This window comes from Leuresthes tenuis, unplaced genomic scaffold (genome assembly GCF_036924035.1).
Source record: "Leuresthes tenuis unplaced genomic scaffold, fLeuTen1.0.hap1 SCAF_13, whole genome shotgun sequence".
In the NCBI taxonomy this organism is placed as follows: Eukaryota; Metazoa; Chordata; class Actinopteri; order Atheriniformes; family Atherinopsidae; genus Leuresthes; species Leuresthes tenuis.
This window is the reverse complement of record NW_027325367.1, coordinates 32,638,579-32,660,514: the sequence shown is the minus strand read 5'-3', so window position 1 is coordinate 32,660,514 and position 21,936 is coordinate 32,638,579. Positions and strand designations below refer to the sequence as shown.

The 21,936-nt window shown below is 40.9% G+C and overlaps 1 protein-coding gene across 1 annotated transcript in view; it reads left to right on the top strand.

Annotated features, from left to right (window-relative positions):
• The window catches only part of nt5dc1 (5'-nucleotidase domain containing 1), a 124,045-nt gene that overhangs the window by 16,130 nt on the left and 85,979 nt on the right, over positions 1-21,936 (top strand). Inside the window, exon 7 of the mRNA XM_072362796.1 lies at positions 16,203-16,377. Within this exon, the coding sequence (XP_072218897.1) occupies positions 16,203-16,377 (175 nt within the window). The remainder of the gene's footprint in view (positions 1-16,202; positions 16,378-21,936) is intronic.

Below are 21,936 nucleotides of genomic sequence, written 5' to 3'. Positions count from 1 at the left end.
GGCCATGAGCTTAAGCATTCCATTGTAAGGTTTACGGGTGATTGTTGCTGAGTAACAAATGCTCTCCTCTCACATCTCGACATGCAGGTAAATATGGATCAAACAAGCTGATTATTGCAGTTTCTCTTGTAGTTTAATAAACAACTTTGATCAATAAATTTCAACCCCTACAAAAAACCCATTGAGAATGTGTCCAAACACTATTCCATCAACAGAAATGATCAGCAGCCGGTAGCTTGTGCTGTTCACATGCAGGGAGGATTACCTTGAAAAGGTGTAGGACTGGAACTTCACCAGGGTCCAATGAGAAACGGGTTTCAGAAATCTGTTGATTCTGGAATATGGAAAGCAAAGCTGGTGCCTGGCTGCTGGCTGTTTACTCCCTGTAATTCCCTTTCGGAGGCCTAAGTGCTTTTAATGTAATGTTTATTACAATGTGTGCTAGATACTGTGGAATCTGTGTGGAGTTCCCTCTGCAGGCCACTCTCAGAGCTCACGTTTGTTGTTTTTGTCGGTTTAAGTTTTATTTTAGGTGTTGGGCAGGGAAGAATCCTTGAGAACCATTCTTAGCGCAGTGGGAAGAATGCAAAGACCAAGCACTGGGTTCTCTCTTTTTTCTCCTCTCAAATCCAGAGAAACCAAGCATCCCTCAGCACAAATGAATAAGGAGCAGGTCACGAATAGCAGTTATATAAATGATAAATATAAATATCTCTGGTTTGATTTTCACCACAGCTGATGAATAGATAGTGCAAAGTGATGTGAATTTGGATGTAGTGAAAGCTATTATAGCCATTAGTGAGGTTAGCTTAGTAGTGTTTTTCTTTTTATTTGAGTTTCTACATCACTGGAGAGCCAACATCTGGATTTAGCAAGCGTCAGATGTCTATCTGCTTTATCAAAACTGTTCCAAATAGTGCCATATTCCATTTGACTACAGACAATTAACCTTTTCAAAAAATGTGAAAAACATGAAAGTATATGTTGTTTACAGGGGTGCCTGAGAAAAACTGCGCTGAGGCTGTGGAGGAATGATGGAAAGCTCAGGCACCGCAGTCATTAAGCTGTGCTGAGGCGTGTAAACACAGACGGAAGGTTGCTCCTCTTCCCAAAACCTACGGTAGTTAACACGAGTGCTTTCATTTACCTGGCACACTTTGGTGCACATTTGAAAGATTAAACAGGGATGGATGGACAGACTGAAAAGAGTAAACCTCCTGAGACAGAACCTGCAGCCTTAAGTATGCTTCAAATAGCTTTAGTGTCCATCAACGTCAGAGAGCCACAGTACAAGTTGGGTGACTTCATGGTGCCCCCCTGGTCCCACCACACTGCCTGCCTGATCTGTCGTCCACAACTTTGCTTTTCATTCATGTCTTTTGTTGTTTAAGAGATTCATATGTGGTGATAAGGCTCACACTTGCAGATCTTCTTTTCTTTTAAGCTTCTTAGCTTTACTCTTGGTTGTTGGATTTTTAAAGAGATCGTGGAAGTAGTCATGTGAAGACTGAAAATGAGAAAATGAGAGCTTCACAGTGAAGTTCAGATCTGAGCATTCTGTGTGCCAGTTGATGCGCCCCAGTTATTAGCAAACTGAAGTCTTAGGGGCTTGTTGAAGGAATGAGTAGAACTAAAGCTGAATTTATGGCAGCACAGACCAGTGGTGACACACTCCCTCAGCATTGGGTCTCTCTGTGAAACAGCCATCTATTTCTGTTTGGTTTGAATATTTTTTAATGTCGGTTTATCAAAGCTCATCTGTGGTGCAGATGTCAGGTGTTTGTGCATTAACAGGTGCAGTTACCATGAATTTGGCTTAACTCTTTAGCCTACCTGCTACAGTAACTTGGATAAGTGCCGTAACCAGCAGTTATAAGCCAGCTCGTTTGTCGGTTTCCATGCTACCACAGTGCATCAAGAACTCGCCCAACAAGTAGTGAGCATATTTTCCATAACAACACCTTGCAGTTCTGATAAAGTCTTTAATAGTTTCTTCAGTTCATATGTGGAACATCCTGTTAAAAAGCTATGGCTGGATGGTTGGATGAACAGTTGGTCAGTCTCATCAAGGCTTTTATTTGCTCCCATCTGTCAGCCTTCCTCCTCACCATGACTGATACTGACTCAGTCAGACCCTTTACTTTTTTAGATATGCAGAGCTGCATTGCTTTCTCAGTGAAACAGGGGACAGCCTTGGTGAAGGGACATGTGTGTTTTATGGTAATCCAGCAAATCAAAAATAAACCTGCTTTTAAGTCAGCAATTTCATTTCAAACATGGCATTAAGCTGCAAAAATACCAAAATACTCTCATCAAATCCACCACGTCTCTGACCACTCATTCACCTCAGCGTCCTCTGCTCAATTAACTGCTGACTTTGTGGAGCTCCTCCCTGTTTCTGATAGCCTGGCTGCGTCTTGGATGTGCAGACTGCTTTAACCATAAAACTGTGCTTTATTGTTGGACTCTGCACGCACAGTAGAATCCCACTGCTGTTGGCAAACATCGTTCCTCAGGTCCCTGCTCTAAAGGCCTCTGGCTGTTACAGTTACAGCGTTACCAGTCTGCGGTGTGCACAGGAGCCTAATGTTGTAACAGTACCTACAATAGTTTGGGCTTTATTGCTTTTTGGTTGTCATGATTTTGTTACTATACATCGAATACCTGGCGTCTACTTTTGGCCTCGTCAAAAAGTGAGCATGTGCAGTACAAGTGCTACTTTATGTTGACATAGCAACTGTAGCCATGCTTTTACAGCATTATAAAGATTTAAAATAGACAATGAAGTCATCCATGCCACTTGCAGTTGGCTTAAATTAGACTACAAAGTAGCAAATTGAGTTAAATTGAGGTCTTTGTTTGCAGTTCAAATGTACCCACAGCTCTGCCTTTGAAATATAATAAACACTGTCTGTATTTCTGAGCGAATCTCACATCCTACATCTGGGCACAATCTAGTCTTACTTCATGTGTTAAAATCTATTTTGTAAACAGTTTTTTTTGTTGTCATAGCTGCCATAGAAAACCTTGCGGTGATAGATTTAAGAACTTTAAGATAAAAACTATAGAAGGAGGAAAAGTTCAGCTGTTTGAAACGTAATCTGTGGATGATTTAGGGCTGGACAAAGGCACTGACATATGCATTCAGTTCAATCTCACTTCCCAAGTCCAGAACTCACTTGTTTCTGTTCATTTCAGTTAGTTTTTTTGTGTTTCGATTAATTCAAATACATTTCAGTGTTACAGAAACCACATTAGTTTTATTTCTGGAAATGTCTTTTTCTTCTAGACTCACCAAATAAGCAACACTGCTCTGGATTTCCACAGCTTCATATCTTATAGCTAAAGGTAAAACATGCAATCTGTAGTGCAAGAATCCACCGCCTTTGGTTCATCTCATATTAAACCAGATTGTTGTAAGTCTAAGCAGCTAACATAGTGAACAATTCTCAATGTTACTATTCATCTTAAAATGACTGTAATAAGTTGATTTCCACTCTGCAGGTCACGCAGCCCTTAATGACCCACTCCACATACCCTGTTGTGCAGATTTTACTGAGAACAATCCAAAGACCGATCTTACATTTAAACCTTTAGAAAGCTTCAACGTGTTGCTCACTATCATGCCAGCATTGCAAACCATTTGTCAGTTTCATAAATTTCGAGACATTATGGAAGTAGATGCACAGTATTTATGTTTATGTGTGTGTGTTTCGGAAAGGCATCATTTACCTTCACCCCTCCTGTCTCGGTCTCGAAGGAAACAACCACATGTAAACATTCTGACTCTGCAACTGACACAGAGAAGTCAGTTTTCCTCTGTTAGGGTCAGTAGCAGCTGGTTGGCATTTGCATCTCTCTGTCATTCTATCTCAGCTTTGCAAAGGATGTATACATTTGTTCCACAGTAAGACGTCACCCATCAGGGTGGGGATGTACACTGTTATGTCTGACTTGCAAAATGATTTTGTAGCGACGCCTGTGCTTTGATCTGGCCTGTGATTGCACTCAGATAAGCTAAATATGTGTTTAGCATGCAACATTAACAGTTAAAGCACATTCTGAACAGTAACAAACAACCCATTCCTGATGAATTGGTATGCCGGCTTTGATCAGCTTTCCCTCTGAAGATGAATGGAGCTGTCATATCAAACAAGGATTAACCCATGTACCTCTTTGATAATTATTTGGCTCAATATTAGAGCTTTATCAGCAGTTTTCAGTCTTCAGGACTCAACGATATACTGCAGGTGCAGAACTGCTAATTTGCCATTCATTGTAATGCAGCGAATCCTGATCCAAGTTTATTACTGCAAAGACCTAATGGGTGACCTGACTACAACCTTTAAAGCTTGTCTCCCTTTTAGAGAGAAAAAACGTATTTGTACAGTGATACTTGGAGTCTGATGGACGCTGCTCCCACAGCTATATTTATTTTATGTTCTTAAGATCTCAGGAGAAAATAGTTGCAGTCAGTTTAATAACCTTTCATGGCCAGTCACACAGTTTGTAAAGAGGACAATGGATATGTGTTGATCTGGGTTTGGTAAACTAGAACACTGCAGCATGGTGCTTAAAGACATGTCTTTAAACTCCTTCCACAGAGACATGAGCTGAAATGTTACCACCAGCCACAGATAAAGCAAATAATGGTGATTATTTCATAGCTGTAACTCATGTAAAAGTCTGGCACTTACTAAACAGTAGGAACAGTCTGTTCTTCCAGTCAGCATGTTGGATCCACAGGAAATGCAGAGGTGTGAGGACCTGACTTACTTTAACAACAACCTGATCATGGACAGACATGTGGTTTCACATCTTAGAAATGCTCCCAGTCAGCGGTGATGAGTACACATCAGCTGTGCTGATATCACAGGACACCTTAAGACGTCTTGTCCAGACGTTCACAGTCACAATAGATTTTCCTCAAGCGAAGCTCACTTTTAAGTTGGTATAGCTTTTGGTAAATCTTTCTGGATATTAGGGATTGCACTCCTCTCACAACCCACTCCCCTGTGGTTTCATTGGACTTTTGACCATGTTCCAAATCAGAATTAGCAGTGTGAAAACATGTAAAACGGGATGTGAGAACAGTTTTTTTTTGCCTCTTTATATGGATTCATCTATCAGACCAGTAACAAGAGGTTCCACAAGCCGTTGTCAGCGCTGCTTGGAGAAATTAGCCATAAAGTGGAGCTTTACAGTTTCATTCTCTTTGTGTCACATCCAGGAGCAGTGGATATAAGTCCCGGTAAAACTGATTGGAGACAGTGGTCCTCACTGAATCTACACCCAAATGTATCTACACCTGGAAACCCATCATGTTACCCCACCCCCACATGTATTAAGTGTACACATAATTCACTTTTCTACGGTTATCAGAAGGTTTATATCACCTCTGATCTGATTGAGCAGATTAGTTCGGTCTGGTTTGATTGAGGTGTTTAGATGAGACATTTTAATTCTGATACTTTTAATGTCCATCCATCATCTACCGGTTATCTGGGGGTCGGGTCGCTGGGGCAGCAGCTTGAGCAGAGAAACCCAGGCGTCCCTGTCCCCGGCCACTTCCTCCAGCTCCTCCGGGGGACCCCGAGGCGTTCCCAGGCCAGCCGAGAGACATGGTCTCTCAAACGTGTCCTGGGTCTCCCCCGGGGTCTCCTCCCAGTGGGACGGGCCCGGAACACCTCCCCAGGGAGGCGTCCAGGGGGCATCCTAACCAGATGCCACCTCATCTGACTCCTCTCAATGCGGAGGAGCAGCGGTTCTACTCCGAGCCCCTCCCGGATCACTGAGCTTCTCACCCTACCTCTGAGGGAGAGCCCAGATACTTTTAATGTGACATCTTAAAATATTTTGATAAGTTTGAGCCAGGTTGGTATTCAGAGCTTGGTTTGCAATGGTTGTATGAAACCCTCCTCCTCTAAGAGGTTCCAAAACCTCTTTCAGAAAACTTTGTCCAGCAGTTTAAAAACAACTCAATATTTAGATTATCATGAAAGTTCCAGTTTTTGATTAATACAGAAGTCAAACTTTTGTTTTGTGGTTCAAAAGATGTCAGTAAGGTGGGGCTAAATGTGGAGATGTGCAGTAGATTATTTCCATGTCCATATAAGTGATCTTAAATATATAACATTGAGATCACATACCTCCATGGTAAAGCCAGTACTAATGCGTTTAAAGTTTCTCTAAATCACTCCACATTGAGCATGTAAGAGCATTCCCTCCACTGTATCACATGTCCTACAGTGACCCCAGACTGCAGTAATATACTACGTCACACTGAAACTTGGCCACTGTGACAATATGAAGGCTTATATTGAACATCTGGACTGGATATGGATGTGTTCCTTTTGATTGTAGGCAGCAGCTTCTGTGTGACTGAAAACAAAAGTAAGAAGCAGGACTGATGGAAAAAGGCAGAATAGGGAACAATTAAGCTTTGATTGATGTATTTTGGTTTAGGTGATTTTTATTATCATATATACTTATGCAGCTTTCCTAAGAACAACAGTATCTTACAGTTGGAAGTACAAATGTCAGATTCTGTACTGCATGTCTTTCAACAGCCCTGTACAAAGATGATTCCTGGCATGCCCTTTTGGGCCTGAGGGTGAGCTATTGTTTGTGGAGATTGCACCTTGAGATGGGACGATCATTCATCTCTGAGAGTGCCATAAACTCCCTATGATTAAAAAAAAAACCTGACTGGACTTATTCAGGCTTTTACACATTTTGCTTTCTGAGCTTTTTTTTAATCAGTCAGCAGAACTGTGACTACGCTTAATATTTTTCAATTAAAGGCAGTTTGACTTGTCTATTTACCTTTTGTTTGAAATTCACGAATCTGCCTCTTCCCTGTATATTTAGGATTCTTCTGCACCTATTAAAGTATTTCAGGATGATCGTCCCGAGTTCAGACTTTGAAGCATGAATCCTCACAGTTTTCTTAAGATAGCTTTGACTAAATATAGATCTGGTTTAGCATAATGACAGATTGCAATGTCCCTCACGTTTGCTCTGAGGGGAGAGAGACTATGCAACTGGCGTCACTGTCCCCCACAGTGATCTGCACAAGACTGTCCAAAAACCGCTGTCTTTTTTTTCTTGCCATTGTTCTTTATGTTGCCATTTATCTCCATCTCAGGAGCACTTCTGAACATTTTCAGACAGGACTCGGCCTGTCTCTTCTTAGGGTCTCTCATCATGTTCCATGTGCATCATGATGAACACCCAGTGCAGTACAACAGCTCACAGAGACACCACATGGGACCATTTCAGTGCTTTGGTAAAGGTACTGTATGTGTGTGCTAATCTGTTAGCCTAGCTGGTTTAAATGTACGTAGTTGTGGTGGGTCGTTGGTTGGTTTATGTTTATGAATTTGGCAGATGCTTTCGTCCAGAGCGACTTACAAATGAGGATATAACATTACAGCTAACAATAAGCTGCATAGAAGGAAAACCAATAGTCAGGCTCTGTCGAGGTGACAGTAGAGTGCAGGCATAAAGGGAAGTACAGAAAGATAAAGTGCAGTAGAGGGGGTAGGGAACTACAGTGTAAGTGTTAGGATAGGAGATGCTCTCTGAAGAGCTGAGTTTTCAACAGTTTCTTGAAGACAGACAGGGCACCCCTGTTCTGGTGGCGCTCGGTTAGTCATTCCACCATTGTGGATGAAAAGAGTCTGGATTGTCTTGAGCGTGGTGTAGACACTGCTTGATGACAGTGCTTTGACGACCGGAGTGGCCGAGTTGTGACATAAACCTTTGCAAGAGCATTCAAATAGCTTGGAGCTGTTCCATTAAGCACTTTGTAGCTAACATCAGTGACGTGAATTTGATGTGGGCGGCTAAGGGCAGCCAGTTGAGCTCAATGAACAGAGGGGAGACGTGTGCTCTTTTAGGCTGATCGAAGACCAGATGCACCAGCGCGTTCTGGACCATCTGCAGAGGATTCACAGCACAGGCTGGGAGACCAGTTAGGAGACCAGTTAGGAGACCAGTTAGGAAACCAGTTAGGAAACCAGTTAGGAGAGCATTGCAGTAGTCAAGGCGGGAGATGACCATAGACTGCATCAGGAGCTGGGTGGCGTGTTGGGTTAGGTATGGTCTGATCTTTCTTATGTTTAGTAATGCGAAGCGGCACGATCGAGCGACGGAGGCAACATGATCTATAAAGGTCAGCTAGTCATCAATCATGACACCCAAGTTTCTAGCTACTGTTGATGGAGCAAGAGATACGGATTCAGTTTGGATGCAGATGCTGTGGTATATGGCTGGTTTGGCTGGGAAGACCAGCAGTTCAGTTTTAGTGAGATTTAGTTGGAATTGATGAGAGACAGTCCCGAGATTAGTGCTGAGACCGTGTGGTTGTTAGGTGGGAATAACAGATAGAGCTGGGTATGGTCAGCATAACATTGGTATGAGAAGCCATGTGATCGGATGATCTGGCCCAGTGAGGTAATGTATATGGCAAAGAGAAGAGGTCCCAATACTGAACCTTGGGGGACCCCTTTGGCGAGGTGGTGCAGTGCAGAAGTGTGACCAAGCCAGGATACTTTGAATGACCGACCAGTGAGGTATGTTTCAAACCAGGAGTGTGCTCTCCCTGTGATGCCCATGCTAGACAGTATGGACAAAAGGATACAATGGTTGACAGTGTCAACCATTAGTATAGGTACCTATAGTCGGAGAACACGTCCATCGCTGTCTCTCCGATGTGCAGGGGAGGGGGGAGGGGTCTGCCCCTTCTGAAGTCCACGATCATCTCCTTGGTCTTCTTCACGTTGATGCAGAGGTTGTTCTCTCTGCACCATCTCCTGCCTGTAATCGGACTCATCATTATTGATGATGCATCCAAACACAGCAGTGTCGTCCGCAAAGTTCACAATCAGACGGCTCAGATGTTTCACTGTGCAGTCGTGTGTGAAGGGTGAACAGGAGGGGGCTCAACACACAGCCCTAGGGGGAGCCGGTGCTGAGGGTGATGGGGGAGAAGGAGACATCATGGATTCTCACAGACTGTGACTTGTCTGTTAAAAGTCCAGAACCCAGTTGCAAATGGTGGAGCTTAGTTTGAGTGTGTTGAGTTTTTGAATCAGGGTCTGTGATATGATTGTATTGAATGCTGATGTAAAGTCCACAAAGAGCAGCCAAACATAAGAGTCCATAAGAGTGGGTGAGGGCTGTGTGGATCACAGAAGATATGGCGTCCTCTGTGGATCGGTTCTTCCTGTCAGGACCAGCAGCTTTGCGAGGGTTAATCCCCTGGACGGTCCTCCTCACTTCTGCTGGAGCTCCTCTTCTGGTGAAGGGGTGAGTCTGGCGCTGTGCTTGGGTCCTCAAATTGGGCGTAAAAGTTGTTGAGTGCGTCGGGCAGAGAGGGGTCATTGGGGCTTTGTCCATCCTTGATGTTGTAGTCTGCAACTCTGTAGTCTGGTTTCTGTAGGACTTTTGCATGCTGAGTTATTGGCACACATGATTAGGGAAGGTTTGGGTGTGGGCAGTTTGGTGAACTGTTTGCTTATAGCTGCCACTTTGTCAGTAAAAAATTAGGCAAAGGTGTCTGCCGTCAAATTGGTAGCAGGTGATGGAAGGTTAAGTAGAGTTTTGAAGGTGGAAAATAGTTTCCGGGTGTCAGTAGTACTGTGAATCTTGTCTGTTTCTGTTTATGTATTTAGCAGACGCTTTTATCCAAAGTGACTTACAAATGAAGATATAACAAGCTATATAATATAGTATATAGAAAGCCTTTTTTGCATCATTGACACTGGCTGAGAATGATGACTGTCGTGACTGGAATTTGGTTAGATCTGCAGGATCTTTTGATTTGTGCCATTTCCTTTCTGCAGCTCTGAGGTTGGTGTGCAGCTAAATGGGTATCATTATGCCAAGGGTGGGACTGGGAGGATCGAACGGGTTTGGTGGGCAGTTGGCGAGGCCGGAGCGACATATGGCAAGTAGGACAGGTTTAGTTTAGAGGCCTTGCTCAGTGGACACGCACAGGTAGACACGCGAGTCTTTACCCAAGAATGTCTTCACACGAGAATGGCTGAACAAGAGGACTGACGCTTCAGCCGTAACCCCATATTTTATGCTGTGCTCACAATTGGACGCGACAGTTCACGTGTTAGCTGATTACACTTGGCTGAGACCGCCCACCGAGAGTTCACCAAGGAGTGGTGAACTAGCTGTTCACAGCCGCCGATTACTCTGACTGATTTCTGAAGGTCCAACCGAGGCTACTAGAAAACCGGTTTCACCCATCGATAGGTTTAAGTCACTTTCTCAACAGCAGATATTAAATGAATAAAAAAGCTAAGAAAAACTTACACTAGCATTACGGTCTCTGATCCTAGTAGATCCTATGTTTGAGTTTGAGTGCTTCGCTTGTTTTGTATCCTGTCTAAACAGAAGTTTGATGAGAGGGCTAGTATCAAACTTATATATGCATCAATCCACCAACTATCATGCAGGGGGAAAAAGTTTGAGTGGATGGATTATTGTTGTTATTATTGTTATTATTATTATCATTATTAGCAGCAGTTTTGCTTAGCAGATCCATCGCTAAAGCACATTCTCAGGCCTATTTCATTATATTGACTATCCCACAGTGACAATTGGACAGTCTGACTATAGAAAATATTCCATCAAGTAAGTCCGTCATCTTTGCAATGCTGAGTCTCCATCCCAATTTCATCCCTACCATGGACAGTCAGACCTGTGACACCTGATAACAGTACAGCTCAGAGGAGAGGCAGCACGGGGCTTCTAAAGCTTTGTTAGCTGTTGATGGACAGTAAATGCAGACAGAGGCAAATATGACATGTTATCCATAATTTAAGTCTATGGTGGACTGACAGTGTCTGCTTTTTGACAGGTCTACTATAGCTACTCTGCATTTGTCTTATGATCAGTGTTATTTTAAGATTTTGTCCTCTGTGACTCACCAAAGACATGAAAAAAAACTGTGCACCATGAGGGACATGATGCAGCAATTTGTGGTCTACTAAAAATGGAAAGTACACAGACAAAATGGCCTGGCCAGTGTTTTCCACGTGGTTCAGACAGGTGCTGGGAAACACTGTATGTCTGGATGCTGCACAAGACAAAGCACTGCAGATTACAGCCTCCTCTCAGAGACTGTACCCTTGTGTTTTATACACTATATACAGAGATTGATGCTTATTATGTATAATAAGGAAATGCGAAATGCACATTTTTCTGTATTTATTTTTCTAACTTTCATCTTCCCTGTTGATTTACAAGGATACCAAGAAAATAAATGTCCCATCACTTTTGGTGTGGCTCTCGACCCTATTTTGCACTGTAACTGTTGAGTTGTGTATCCTGTCAGGCTACTTTGATGTGTGAAAGAGATTGAGCTGCTGCCTGTAGTGGTTCCCTCTCTGAAGCCGGGCAGTGGTCCGGGTTTGGCACCAGGCCTGAACTGTGGTGCCCAGCCACAGGCCTGCGGGCCCTTAGGGCACATCGGTCCTAGATTCACAGCCAGGGCTGCACTCATGCACACACACACACACACACACACACACACACAAGCATGTTTGATCACATGCTTCTGTACAGTACTGTTTTAGCCGGAGTGCTTCATCAGTCAAAAATAAAAAAGAGAGATAACAGATGACCTGGCAGCATTCTTTCAGGAAGGAAGTTCCTTTCAAAGTTTATACTGAGACTTTATGTCTGGAGTCACCCAAATAAAAAAATGCAATCTGAGAAGCCCACCTGCTGCAGTCTGACGATACATCAGGGGGGCAAATAAGTGAGAACAGATATCAGGACCCAGACTTCCTGTCCTTGTGCTGGGTGTTAGAGAAAAGAATGAATAAATCTGAAATCTGAATTCTTCAAACAAAAGCCACTTATTTCTACATTTCATTTTTTGCAAACATGTTTGCAACTTATGTGCTTTCATTCAAACCCTGATCAGACAACATTGGTGAGTAATTTTCAGAATTCAAGAGGGATGCAGGGAAACTGGCAGCTGTTTCAACAGCCTCGTTTCCCATTTCAACATGCGGTGAAAGTTTTCACTTTTCAGAGGTTTTAGACAGTAATACAGATTGGCCTGTTGAATTAACTGGCCACTCTTTTGTACTAAAATCTGTAAGATGTGTAAGTGGGTGGTAAATTCCTACTGCAGAACTGAAGTGCTCCTGTTGCGTCTCTTCATAATGGCATTTAATCAAATGTAAGACAGACTAGAGGGGTGAGGTCTGTTTTTGTTTACCCTCTCACACACTGTGATATGGGATTTAGTGGTAGAAGATTTGTTATCCTCCCTCAGCTGACCTCCCTGGCTGTGGGTAATGAGGCAGGTCCTGCTCTCTGTTGCAGCATCTCAGAGAAGGGGCAGCTCTCATCCTGCGGCTCAAACGTTGTTCAGCCCTTCTTCTGCTTCACTGACGGGGTAATGATCCAAGGGCACAATTAAGACTTCAGAGGAAATGTATTCATCATCAGATATTTACATCTGAAATGTTTTCAGAAGTGTGAATTTTATTTCTGATGGCAGTCTTGACCTTTTGTGAATTTTGACCGATTTGTGAATCAATCAGTCTTAATTTATAAAGCACTTTTTCAGCAAGGATAAGAAAATTTAAATAATGACCACAATTAACCATAACTAAATGTGATATTGCAATGAAAACTGAAATAATAATAGTGCTCAGAGGTTTTGTGAGTTAAACAAAGTTTGTAATTCGACTTCTGCTCCACAGACTGCTTCCACAGGAGAGGAGCCTGAAAAGTCAACGCTCTGATTGTTGTAATGTTACGCAACTGAAAAATACATTAAGTTTGTCGTCATCTTGTGGTTGCAACCCTGTACTGATGTTTGTCTTTTCCATCTTCAAAGTATTATCATATTCTACCTCTGGAGGGCAGCATGTGCAAACATTTCAAACTAAGACAATCAATCAAGCTTTCTTTCTGAGAAAGTGAGATGCAGCAAAGATCTTGCTTGTTTTTTGCTTGTCAGAGGAGGCCACCATCCAAAGTGCAGTGTTCTACATACTCTGAACAATCCCAAACTTTAGAGTTCTTTCAAGAAAATAAGTGTTTGTATGTTTGCTTATGTACTATTTTAAATCATTTTTTTATAACGGTAATAACCTAGAGAAATATGAATGAAAGAGAAATGTCATGTTTGTTTTCTTAATAGAAAAGCTTCCAAAGGTCGTTTCGCTGAGTCAGGACCTCTGCCAGATTAGTTTTGAACTTTTAATGGTTTAATGGCCATCATTGTTCTGTTGTACGGAAGCCAAGAATGGCCATGGATTTTTAAAATTTTTTATGCACCGTTATCTCGTTATTTTAATGACTTGTTATTTCGTTATCTCGATATAACAAAGATCGTTATCACGAGATAACGGTGCATAGAAGAATCCATGGCCGTTCCCGGCTACCTTACTGTTGAAAGACAGAATAACTTCCTACAATACTTTCCACACCAGACTTATCAGGATTCGTCAGTCACTTGATTGCAGTTAATTTTTCACAGGTTTTTGAAACAACACCAAAAACAATTTGATGTGAATATTGATCCTACACAGAGGATAATTCCCACTTACAGTCACACAAGCCTGCTCAGGATGTCATAGCATTTACCAAACATGTTTCAGCTCTTGTGAGATTGGATGTTTACCGACCTGTACCTAGTGACCCAGGTGGTCACTCCTCTTGTACCACCACCATAAAAAGTTTTTTGCTTTTCTTCAATTCACTTCTACGCTTCATGTTTTTGTTACTTAGATGACGCTCAAACTTCTCATGAAACAGCCACTGATTCATTCACTTTTTCTTTTGTCGTGCTCTCTGCATGGTCTTTTATGGTAGTAATAGGACTATGGCACAATAAAAGGGGCAAATATAAGAGCATTGACTACTCGGCATACGCTATATACTTAAAGCAGGAGGCTACATTCCTGCAGAAGACAGCTACTGATCCGTCAGTGATGAGCTGGCACTGGTAACTGAGTAGCTGGCACTGGTAAATCAGAGGGTGACCTCGGCGGTAAATCATTGAAACAAAGCTACTCATTGGATCATGCCTAGCTAAGGAAGTCTCATGCAGTGGGTCACCAGCTCAGAGATGCTAGTCATTAGCCTTTCCAAGCTAACGCACATTCAAGACAATAGATGATCCACTAATTACCTTTGTAGCCACTGCCAGGTGCTCAGTTATCTTTATTTGGCTCTTTCACTCCCATAATATGACCATACTCCTGCTGCTGCTGCAAAAAGCAACAACTTATTTCGCAAAGTGGCTTGATACTAATAGAAACATAATTTTTGATAATGTATTGAATTTCTTATTCCCATATTTCTTTGCTATTAGTCTTTGTTACACACTGCAACTTTAATGTGAACATAAACGTGAACGTAAACTGAAAACTACAGATTTATGGGTCTGCGAAGCCTCAAAATGGTACTGTTGCCACTTATTCATGTGTGGCAGATTGGAATAGTAAGCAGGCAGTTTCATGGAGCTTTTTGCTGTTCACACAGATAATAAAACAAAAGAAGTATGTCCTGTCGGAAGAGGACAATTTGTATCACAGTGTGAACATAATCTACGGCACTCCGAGTTGCCAGTGATGCTCCTGAAGAGCTGCCACTCTCTGCCGGGGTAAACTGCACACCTCATGATTACCTGCCACTGACCCCCCATATCCTAACCTCGGTTTTCTCCTGCTTGCAAAACTTCTCACTCTTTTGGTACCTCTTTGAACTTGAGAGAAAATACCACATTAAGGTCATGAAATGTTTGAATAAAAACAATAATAATGATAATGAAGCCTTGTTTCCTGTTCTGTAAACCCCTTCAGATACAATTTTATCACATTTCCCTTCTCTTCACAATGAAAAAAGATGAATACAGTTGAAGACTCATCCTTAGCACCACTGTTGGTCATGTTAACGCTTGGAGGTGAGGATTTTTGTTGTGGTTTTTCACTTGTGTTTGCCATGAGACCATGGTTCTCAGTTAGAAGTGCCTGATTACCCACTTTGGGTTTGGGATGGGTTGCATCCTCACATGGTATTGTTGTGAAAAATGAAGTAATTTCTAAGGTTTTACCTTAAACAAATTTGAAAATGATCTGCTCCTTGCCAGGTCATAAAATGAGGTAAATGCAAGCCTACACATTCAGTCATTTCTTTTTCCACTATTCTGCTGTAGATTTCTAGCTCTGCTTGGTCTTATTTTACTGTTGCTTGAACCAGTTTTGGCCAAGTTTAGCTGTCAGAAAGATGGCCTAAGGTTTGATTCTAGAATATGTTTTTATACATACATACTGTACAAAGCCAGTCAGGCAGGAGGATAGAGAGACTCTCTGGGCGCATAGAACGCACGGAAACCAACTGACAGCAGTTCAATGTCTGGACAGCATATTCTCTCCTTAACGGTCACATCGTGGGGGTTAACCAATCTTTGATTAAAAATCAGGATAATACCCCCACCTTTCCGCTTACCGCTCGTACTCCGGTCACGATCTGCCTGTACGGCTGTGAAGCCGGGTATCCACACATGAGTCTGGTGTGTTGTCGTTCAGCCAGGACTGCCAACAGTTCTTCTCTTTTGTACACCGCTCTGGTACTGGCAGCAGTGCACATTGTCAAAATGAATACAAATAAAAATAAAAGGAAATGTAAGTAAAAAGCAGATCACTAAAAAAGTTTAGATAGAAACTAAAAATTACATAGAATTACATAAACAATGAACAAAATTGAGAGCTACACAGACTTGCTGCCGATAAGGCCGGCACATCACAACTGATTGATCTATTGATGATCAATTAATCCGAGCACTGATCAGCAGCACCTGGCTGCTGCTTACCCCCTTAGTTTCCTGGGCTTTTTTTCACACACTGCTTCTGTGTTTTGGCTTATTTTTTGTTGAAAGAGGAAGTGTATTATGTCATGTCATATTGTTTTCTGTATTTGAATTGATGTCTTTTTAAGACCTGTTGAAGACAAAAGGAATTTTTGATGAGAAATTTTTTACGTCATACGCTCTTTGTATATGCCCTTATAACTGGACTTCTGATTGGTACTGGAGGGTTCTCTCTCCTACAGAGGATAATACTGTAAAGACAACTTGCACTTCATTATTGGTAATATAAGCAAAAGCTTTGTTTACATATCATTCATTTGTCTAATTGTGTGTGTGTGTCGCTATGCAGACGATGCAGGGACATACTTCCCCAGTGTGAAGAAGGATCCTGGCCGGTATTTGCAGCCTTGCTCGGACTCAATGAAAACATGGCTGCGCAGCATGAAAAATGCCGGGAAAGTTCTTCTCCTCATCACCAGCTCTCACAGCGACTATTGTAGGCTCATCTGTGAACATATATTAGGGTAAGACTCTCCATACATGGACCACAGTTTACCTCCCCCATAACATGTGAACCTGATCTTCAGCGCTCACTTACCTCAAAAGAAATGTGTAATCCGTAAGTGTCAGCTCAGTCCATACCAGCTGTTTTTGCTCTTTTTACTCTACTTACAGCACACTTATAGCTCTTACATTCAGTACTTATACAGTGTACTTGCGCACATTAAGATTGGAGCTCATAAAACAATATTTTATTCACAATATAACATAGAAAACGTCAAACTGAAATTAAAACCCTAAAACACCTCCTGAGATTTGAACCATTTATTTGTTTATATGTCACAAGTCATATCATCATCACAATGTTTTCCTGGTATATGTTTTTTGGTGCATTAGAGTCGTTCACCACTGTTCCAAATAATCAAGGAAGCAAAAGAAAAAGAAAAAAGAAAGATTGGGGGAAAAAAAGAAAAATTCCACAACTACCTGCTTACCACAAAGTTAGGATCCATGGGGTGAAAAGTGGAATTACCAGCAGCTAAAGGTACAGTAAGCTGACTCAAATTGAATGCTAATGTTGTTTTCCATCTCTTGTTTAAAGGGGTTATTGACACAAATGAACTTAGCTCTGTGATAATATGTCATGTTGTAATGACAAATAAATTCCAGACTATAGAGCCCACCTTAATATAAGCTGCACCCTCTAATTTAAAAAAAAAATTCCATTTTGTATTTGTAAAGACTGCACCGGATTATAAGCCGCAGGTGTGCACATTGTAATATGAGATATTTACACATATTTAAACTTTTAATTAAACGCAACATAATGGTAACATAACATAAACAAATACATGCCGCAAATGCTTTTTTTTCTAACAGTGCCTGTAACACCGATAGTTTTAGCTTAAATACGTGGCGTAAATGCTTTTTGTTCTAACAGTGCCTGTAACACCGATGGTTTTAACTTAAATACCTATCAGTAACGCACAAATACGTGGCGTAAATGCTTTTTTCCCCGAACAGTGCCTGTAACACTGATGGTTTTAGCTTAAATACCTATTGGTAACACACAAATACGTGGCGTAAATGCTTTTTTTCTTACAGTGCCTGTAACACTGATGGTTTTAGCTTAAATACCTATCAGTAACGCACAAATATGTGGCGTAAATGCTTTTTTTTCGAACAGTGCCTGTAACACCGATGGTTTTAGCTTAAATACGTGGCGTAAATGCTTTTTGTTCTAACAGTGCCTGTAACACCGATGGTTTTAACTTAAATACCTATCAGTAACGCACAAATACGTGGCGTAAATGCTTTTTTTTCTAACAGTGCCTGTAACATTGATGGTTTTTGCTTCAATACCTATCAGTAACGCACAAATACGTGGCGTAAATGCTTATTTCCCCGAACAGTGCCTGTAACACTGATGGTTTTAGTTTAAATACCTATCAGTAACGCACAAATACGTGGCGTAAATGCTTTTTTTTCTAACAGTGCCTGTAATACTGATGGTTTTAACTTAAATACCTATCGCTAACGCACAAATACGTGGCATAAATGCTTTTTTTCCCCGAACAGTGCCTGTAAGACTGATGGTTTTAACTTAAATACCTATGAGTAACGCACAAATATGTGGCGTAAATGCTTTTTTTCGAACAGTGCCTGTAACAACAATGGTTTTAGCTTAAATACCTATCGCTATACACAAATACATGGCGTAAATGCTTTTTTTTTAACAGTGCCTGTAACACTGATGGTTTTAGCTTAAATACCTATCAGTAACGCACAAATACGTGGCGTAAATGCTTTTTTTTCTAACAGTGCCTGTAACACCGATAGTTTTAGCTTAAATACGTGGCGTAAATGCTTTTTGTTCTAACAGTGCCTGTAACACCGATGGTTTTAACTTAAATACCTATCAGTAACGCACAAATACGTGGCGTAAATGCTTTTTTCCCCGAACAGTGCCTGTAACACTGATGGTTTTAGCTTAAATACCTATCAGTAACGCACAAATATGTGGCGTAAATGCTTTTTTTTCGAACAGTGCCTGTAACACCGATGGTTTTAGCTTAAATACGTGGCGTAAATGCTTTTTGTTCTAACAGTGCCTGTAACACCGATGGTTTTAACTTAAATGCCTATTGGTAACACACAAATACGTGGCGTAAATGCTTTTTTTCTTACAGTGCCTGTAACACTGATAGTTTTAGCTTAAATACCTATCAGTAACGCACAAATACGTGGCGTAAATGCTTTTTTTTCTAACAGTGCCTGTAACACCGATGGTTTTAACTTAAATACCTATCGCTAACGCACAAATACGTAGCGTAAATGCTTTTTTTCCCCGAACAGTGCCTGTAACACTGATTGTTTTAGCTTAAATACCTATCAGTAACGCACAAATACGTGGCGTAAATGCTTTTTTTCCCCGAACAGTGCCTGTAACACTGATTGTTTTAGCTTAAATACCTATCAGTAACGCACAAATACGTGGCGTAAATGCTTTTTTTCTTACAGTGCCTGTAACACTGATGGTTTTAGCTTAAATACCTATGAGTAACGCACAAATATGTGGCGTAAATGCTTTTTTTTCGAACAGTGCCTGTAACACCGATAGTTTTAGCTTAAATACGTGGCGTAAATGCTTTTTGTTCTAACAGTGCCTGTAACACTGATGGTTTTAGCTTAAATACCTATCAGTAACGCACAAATACGTAGCGTAAATGCTTTTTTTCCCCGAACAGTGCCTGTAACACTGATTGTTTTAGCTTAAATACCTATCAGTAACGCACAAATACGTGGCGTAAATGCTTTTTTTCCCCGAACAGTGCCTGTAACACCGATGGTTTTAGCTTAAATACCTATCAGTAACGCACAAATACGTGGCGTAAATGCTTTTTTTTCTAACAGTGCCTGTAACACAGATGGTTTTAACTTAAATACCTATGAGTAACGCGCAAATACGTGGCGTCAATGCTTCTTTTCGCTGGACAGTGCCTGTAATACTGATGGTTTTAACTTAAATACCTATCGGTAACGCACAAATATGTGGCGTAAATGCTTTTTTTCGAACAGTGCCTGTAACACTGATGGTTTTAGCTTAAATACCTATCAGTAACGCACAAATACGTGGCGTAAATGCTTTTTTTTCTAACAGTGCCTGTAACACCGATGGTTTTAACTTAAATACCTATCAGTAACGCACAAATATGTGGCGTAAATGCTTCTTTTCGCTGGACAGTGCCTGTAATACTGATAGTTTTAACTAAAATACCTATGAGTAACGCACAAATATGTGGCGTAAATGCTTTTTTCCCCGAACAGTGCCTGTAACACTGATGGTTTTAGCTTAAATACCTATCAGTAACGCACAAATACGTGGCGTAAATGCTTTTTTTTCTAACAGTGCCTGTAATACTGATGGTTTTAACTTAAATACCTATCGCTAACGCACAAATACGTAGCATAAATGCTTTTTTTCCACGAACAGTGCCTGTAATACTGATGGTTTTAACTTAAATACCTATGAGTAACGCACAAATATGTGGCGTAAATGCTTTTTTTCGAACAGTGCCTGTAACACCGATGGTTTTAGCTTAAATACCTATCGCTAACGCACAAATACGTGGCATAAATGCTTTTTTTTCTAACAGTGCCTGTAACATTGATGGCTTTAGCTTAAATACCTATCAGTAACGCACAAATACGTGGCGTAAATGCTTTTTTTTCTAACAGTGCCTGTAACACCGATGGTTTTAACTTAAATACCTATCGCTAACGCACAAATACGTAGCGTAAATGCTTTTTTTCCCCGAACAGTGCCTGTAACACTGATTGTTTTAGCTTAAATACCTATCAGTAACGCACAAATACGTGGCGTAAATGCTTTTTTTCTTACAGTGCCTGTAACACTGATGGTTTTAGCTTAAATACCTATGAGTAACGCACAAATACGTGGCGTAAATGCTTTTTTTTCTAACAGTGCCTGTAACACCGATGGTTTTAACTTAAATACCTATCGCTAACGCACAAATACGTGGCGTAAATGCTTTTTTTCCCCGAACAGTGCCTGTAACACTGATTGTTTTAGCTTAAATACCTATCAGTAACGCACAAATACGTGGCGTAAATGCTTTTTTTCTTACAGTGCCTGTAACACTGATGGTTTTAGCTTAAATACCTATGAGTAACGCACAAATATGTGGCGTAAATGCTTTTTTTTCGAACAGTGCCTGTAACACCGATAGTTTTAGCTTAAATACGTGGCGTAAATGCTTTTTGTTCTAACAGTGCCTGTAACACCGATGGTTTTAACTTAAATGCCTATTGGTAACACACAAATACGTGGCGTAAATGCTTTTTTTCTTACAGTGCCTGTAACACTGATGGTTTTAGCTTAAATACCTATCAGTAACGCACAAATACGTGGCGTAAATGCTTTTTTTTCTAACAGTGCCTGTAACACCGATGGTTTTAACTTAAATACCTATCAGTAACGCACAAGTACGTGGCATAAATGCTTTTTTTCCCCGAACAGTGCCTGTAAGACTGATGGTTTTAACTTAAATACCTATGAGTAACGCACAAATATGTGGCGTAAATGCTTTTTTTCGAACAGTGCCTGTAACAACAATGGTTTTAGCTTAAATACCTATCGCTATACACAAATACATGGCGTAAATGCCTTTTTTTTAACAGTGCCTGTAACACTGATGGTTTTAGCTTAAATACCTATCAGTAACGCACAAATACGTGGCGTAAATGCTTTTTTTTCTAACAGTGCCTGTAACACCGATAGTTTTAGCTTAAATACGTGGCGTAAATGCTTTTTGTTCTAACAGTGCCTGTAACACCGATGGTTTTAACTTAAATACCTATCAGTAACGCACAAATACGTGGCGTAAATGCTTTTTTCCCCGAACAGTGCCTGTAACACTGATGGTTTTAGCTTAAATACCTATCAGTAACGCACAAATATGTGGCGTAAATGCTTTTTTTTCGAACAGTGCCTGTAACACCGATGGTTTTAGCTTAAATACGTGGCGTAAATGCTTTTTGTTCTAACAGTGCCTGTAACACCGATGGTTTTAACTTAAATGCCTATTGGTAACACACAAATACGTGGCGTAAATGCTTTTTTTCTTACAGTGCCTGTAACACTGATGGTTTTAGCTTAAATACCTATCAGTAACGCACAAATACGTGGCGTAAATGCTTTTTTTTCTAACAGTGCCTGTAACACCGATGGTTTTAACTTAAATACCTATCGCTAACGCACAAATACGTAGCGTAAATGCTTTTTTTCCCCGAACAGTGCCTGTAACACTGATTGTTTTAGCTTAAATACCTATCAGTAACGCACAAATACGTGGCGTAAATGCTTTTTTTCCCCGAACAGTGCCTGTAACACTGATTGTTTTAGCTTAAATACCTATCAGTAACGCACAAATACGTGGCGTAAATGCTTTTTTTCTTACAGTGCCTGTAACACTGATGGTTTTAGCTTAAATACCTATGAGTAACGCACAAATATGTGGCGTAAATGCTTTTTTTTCGAACAGTGCCTGTAACACCGATAG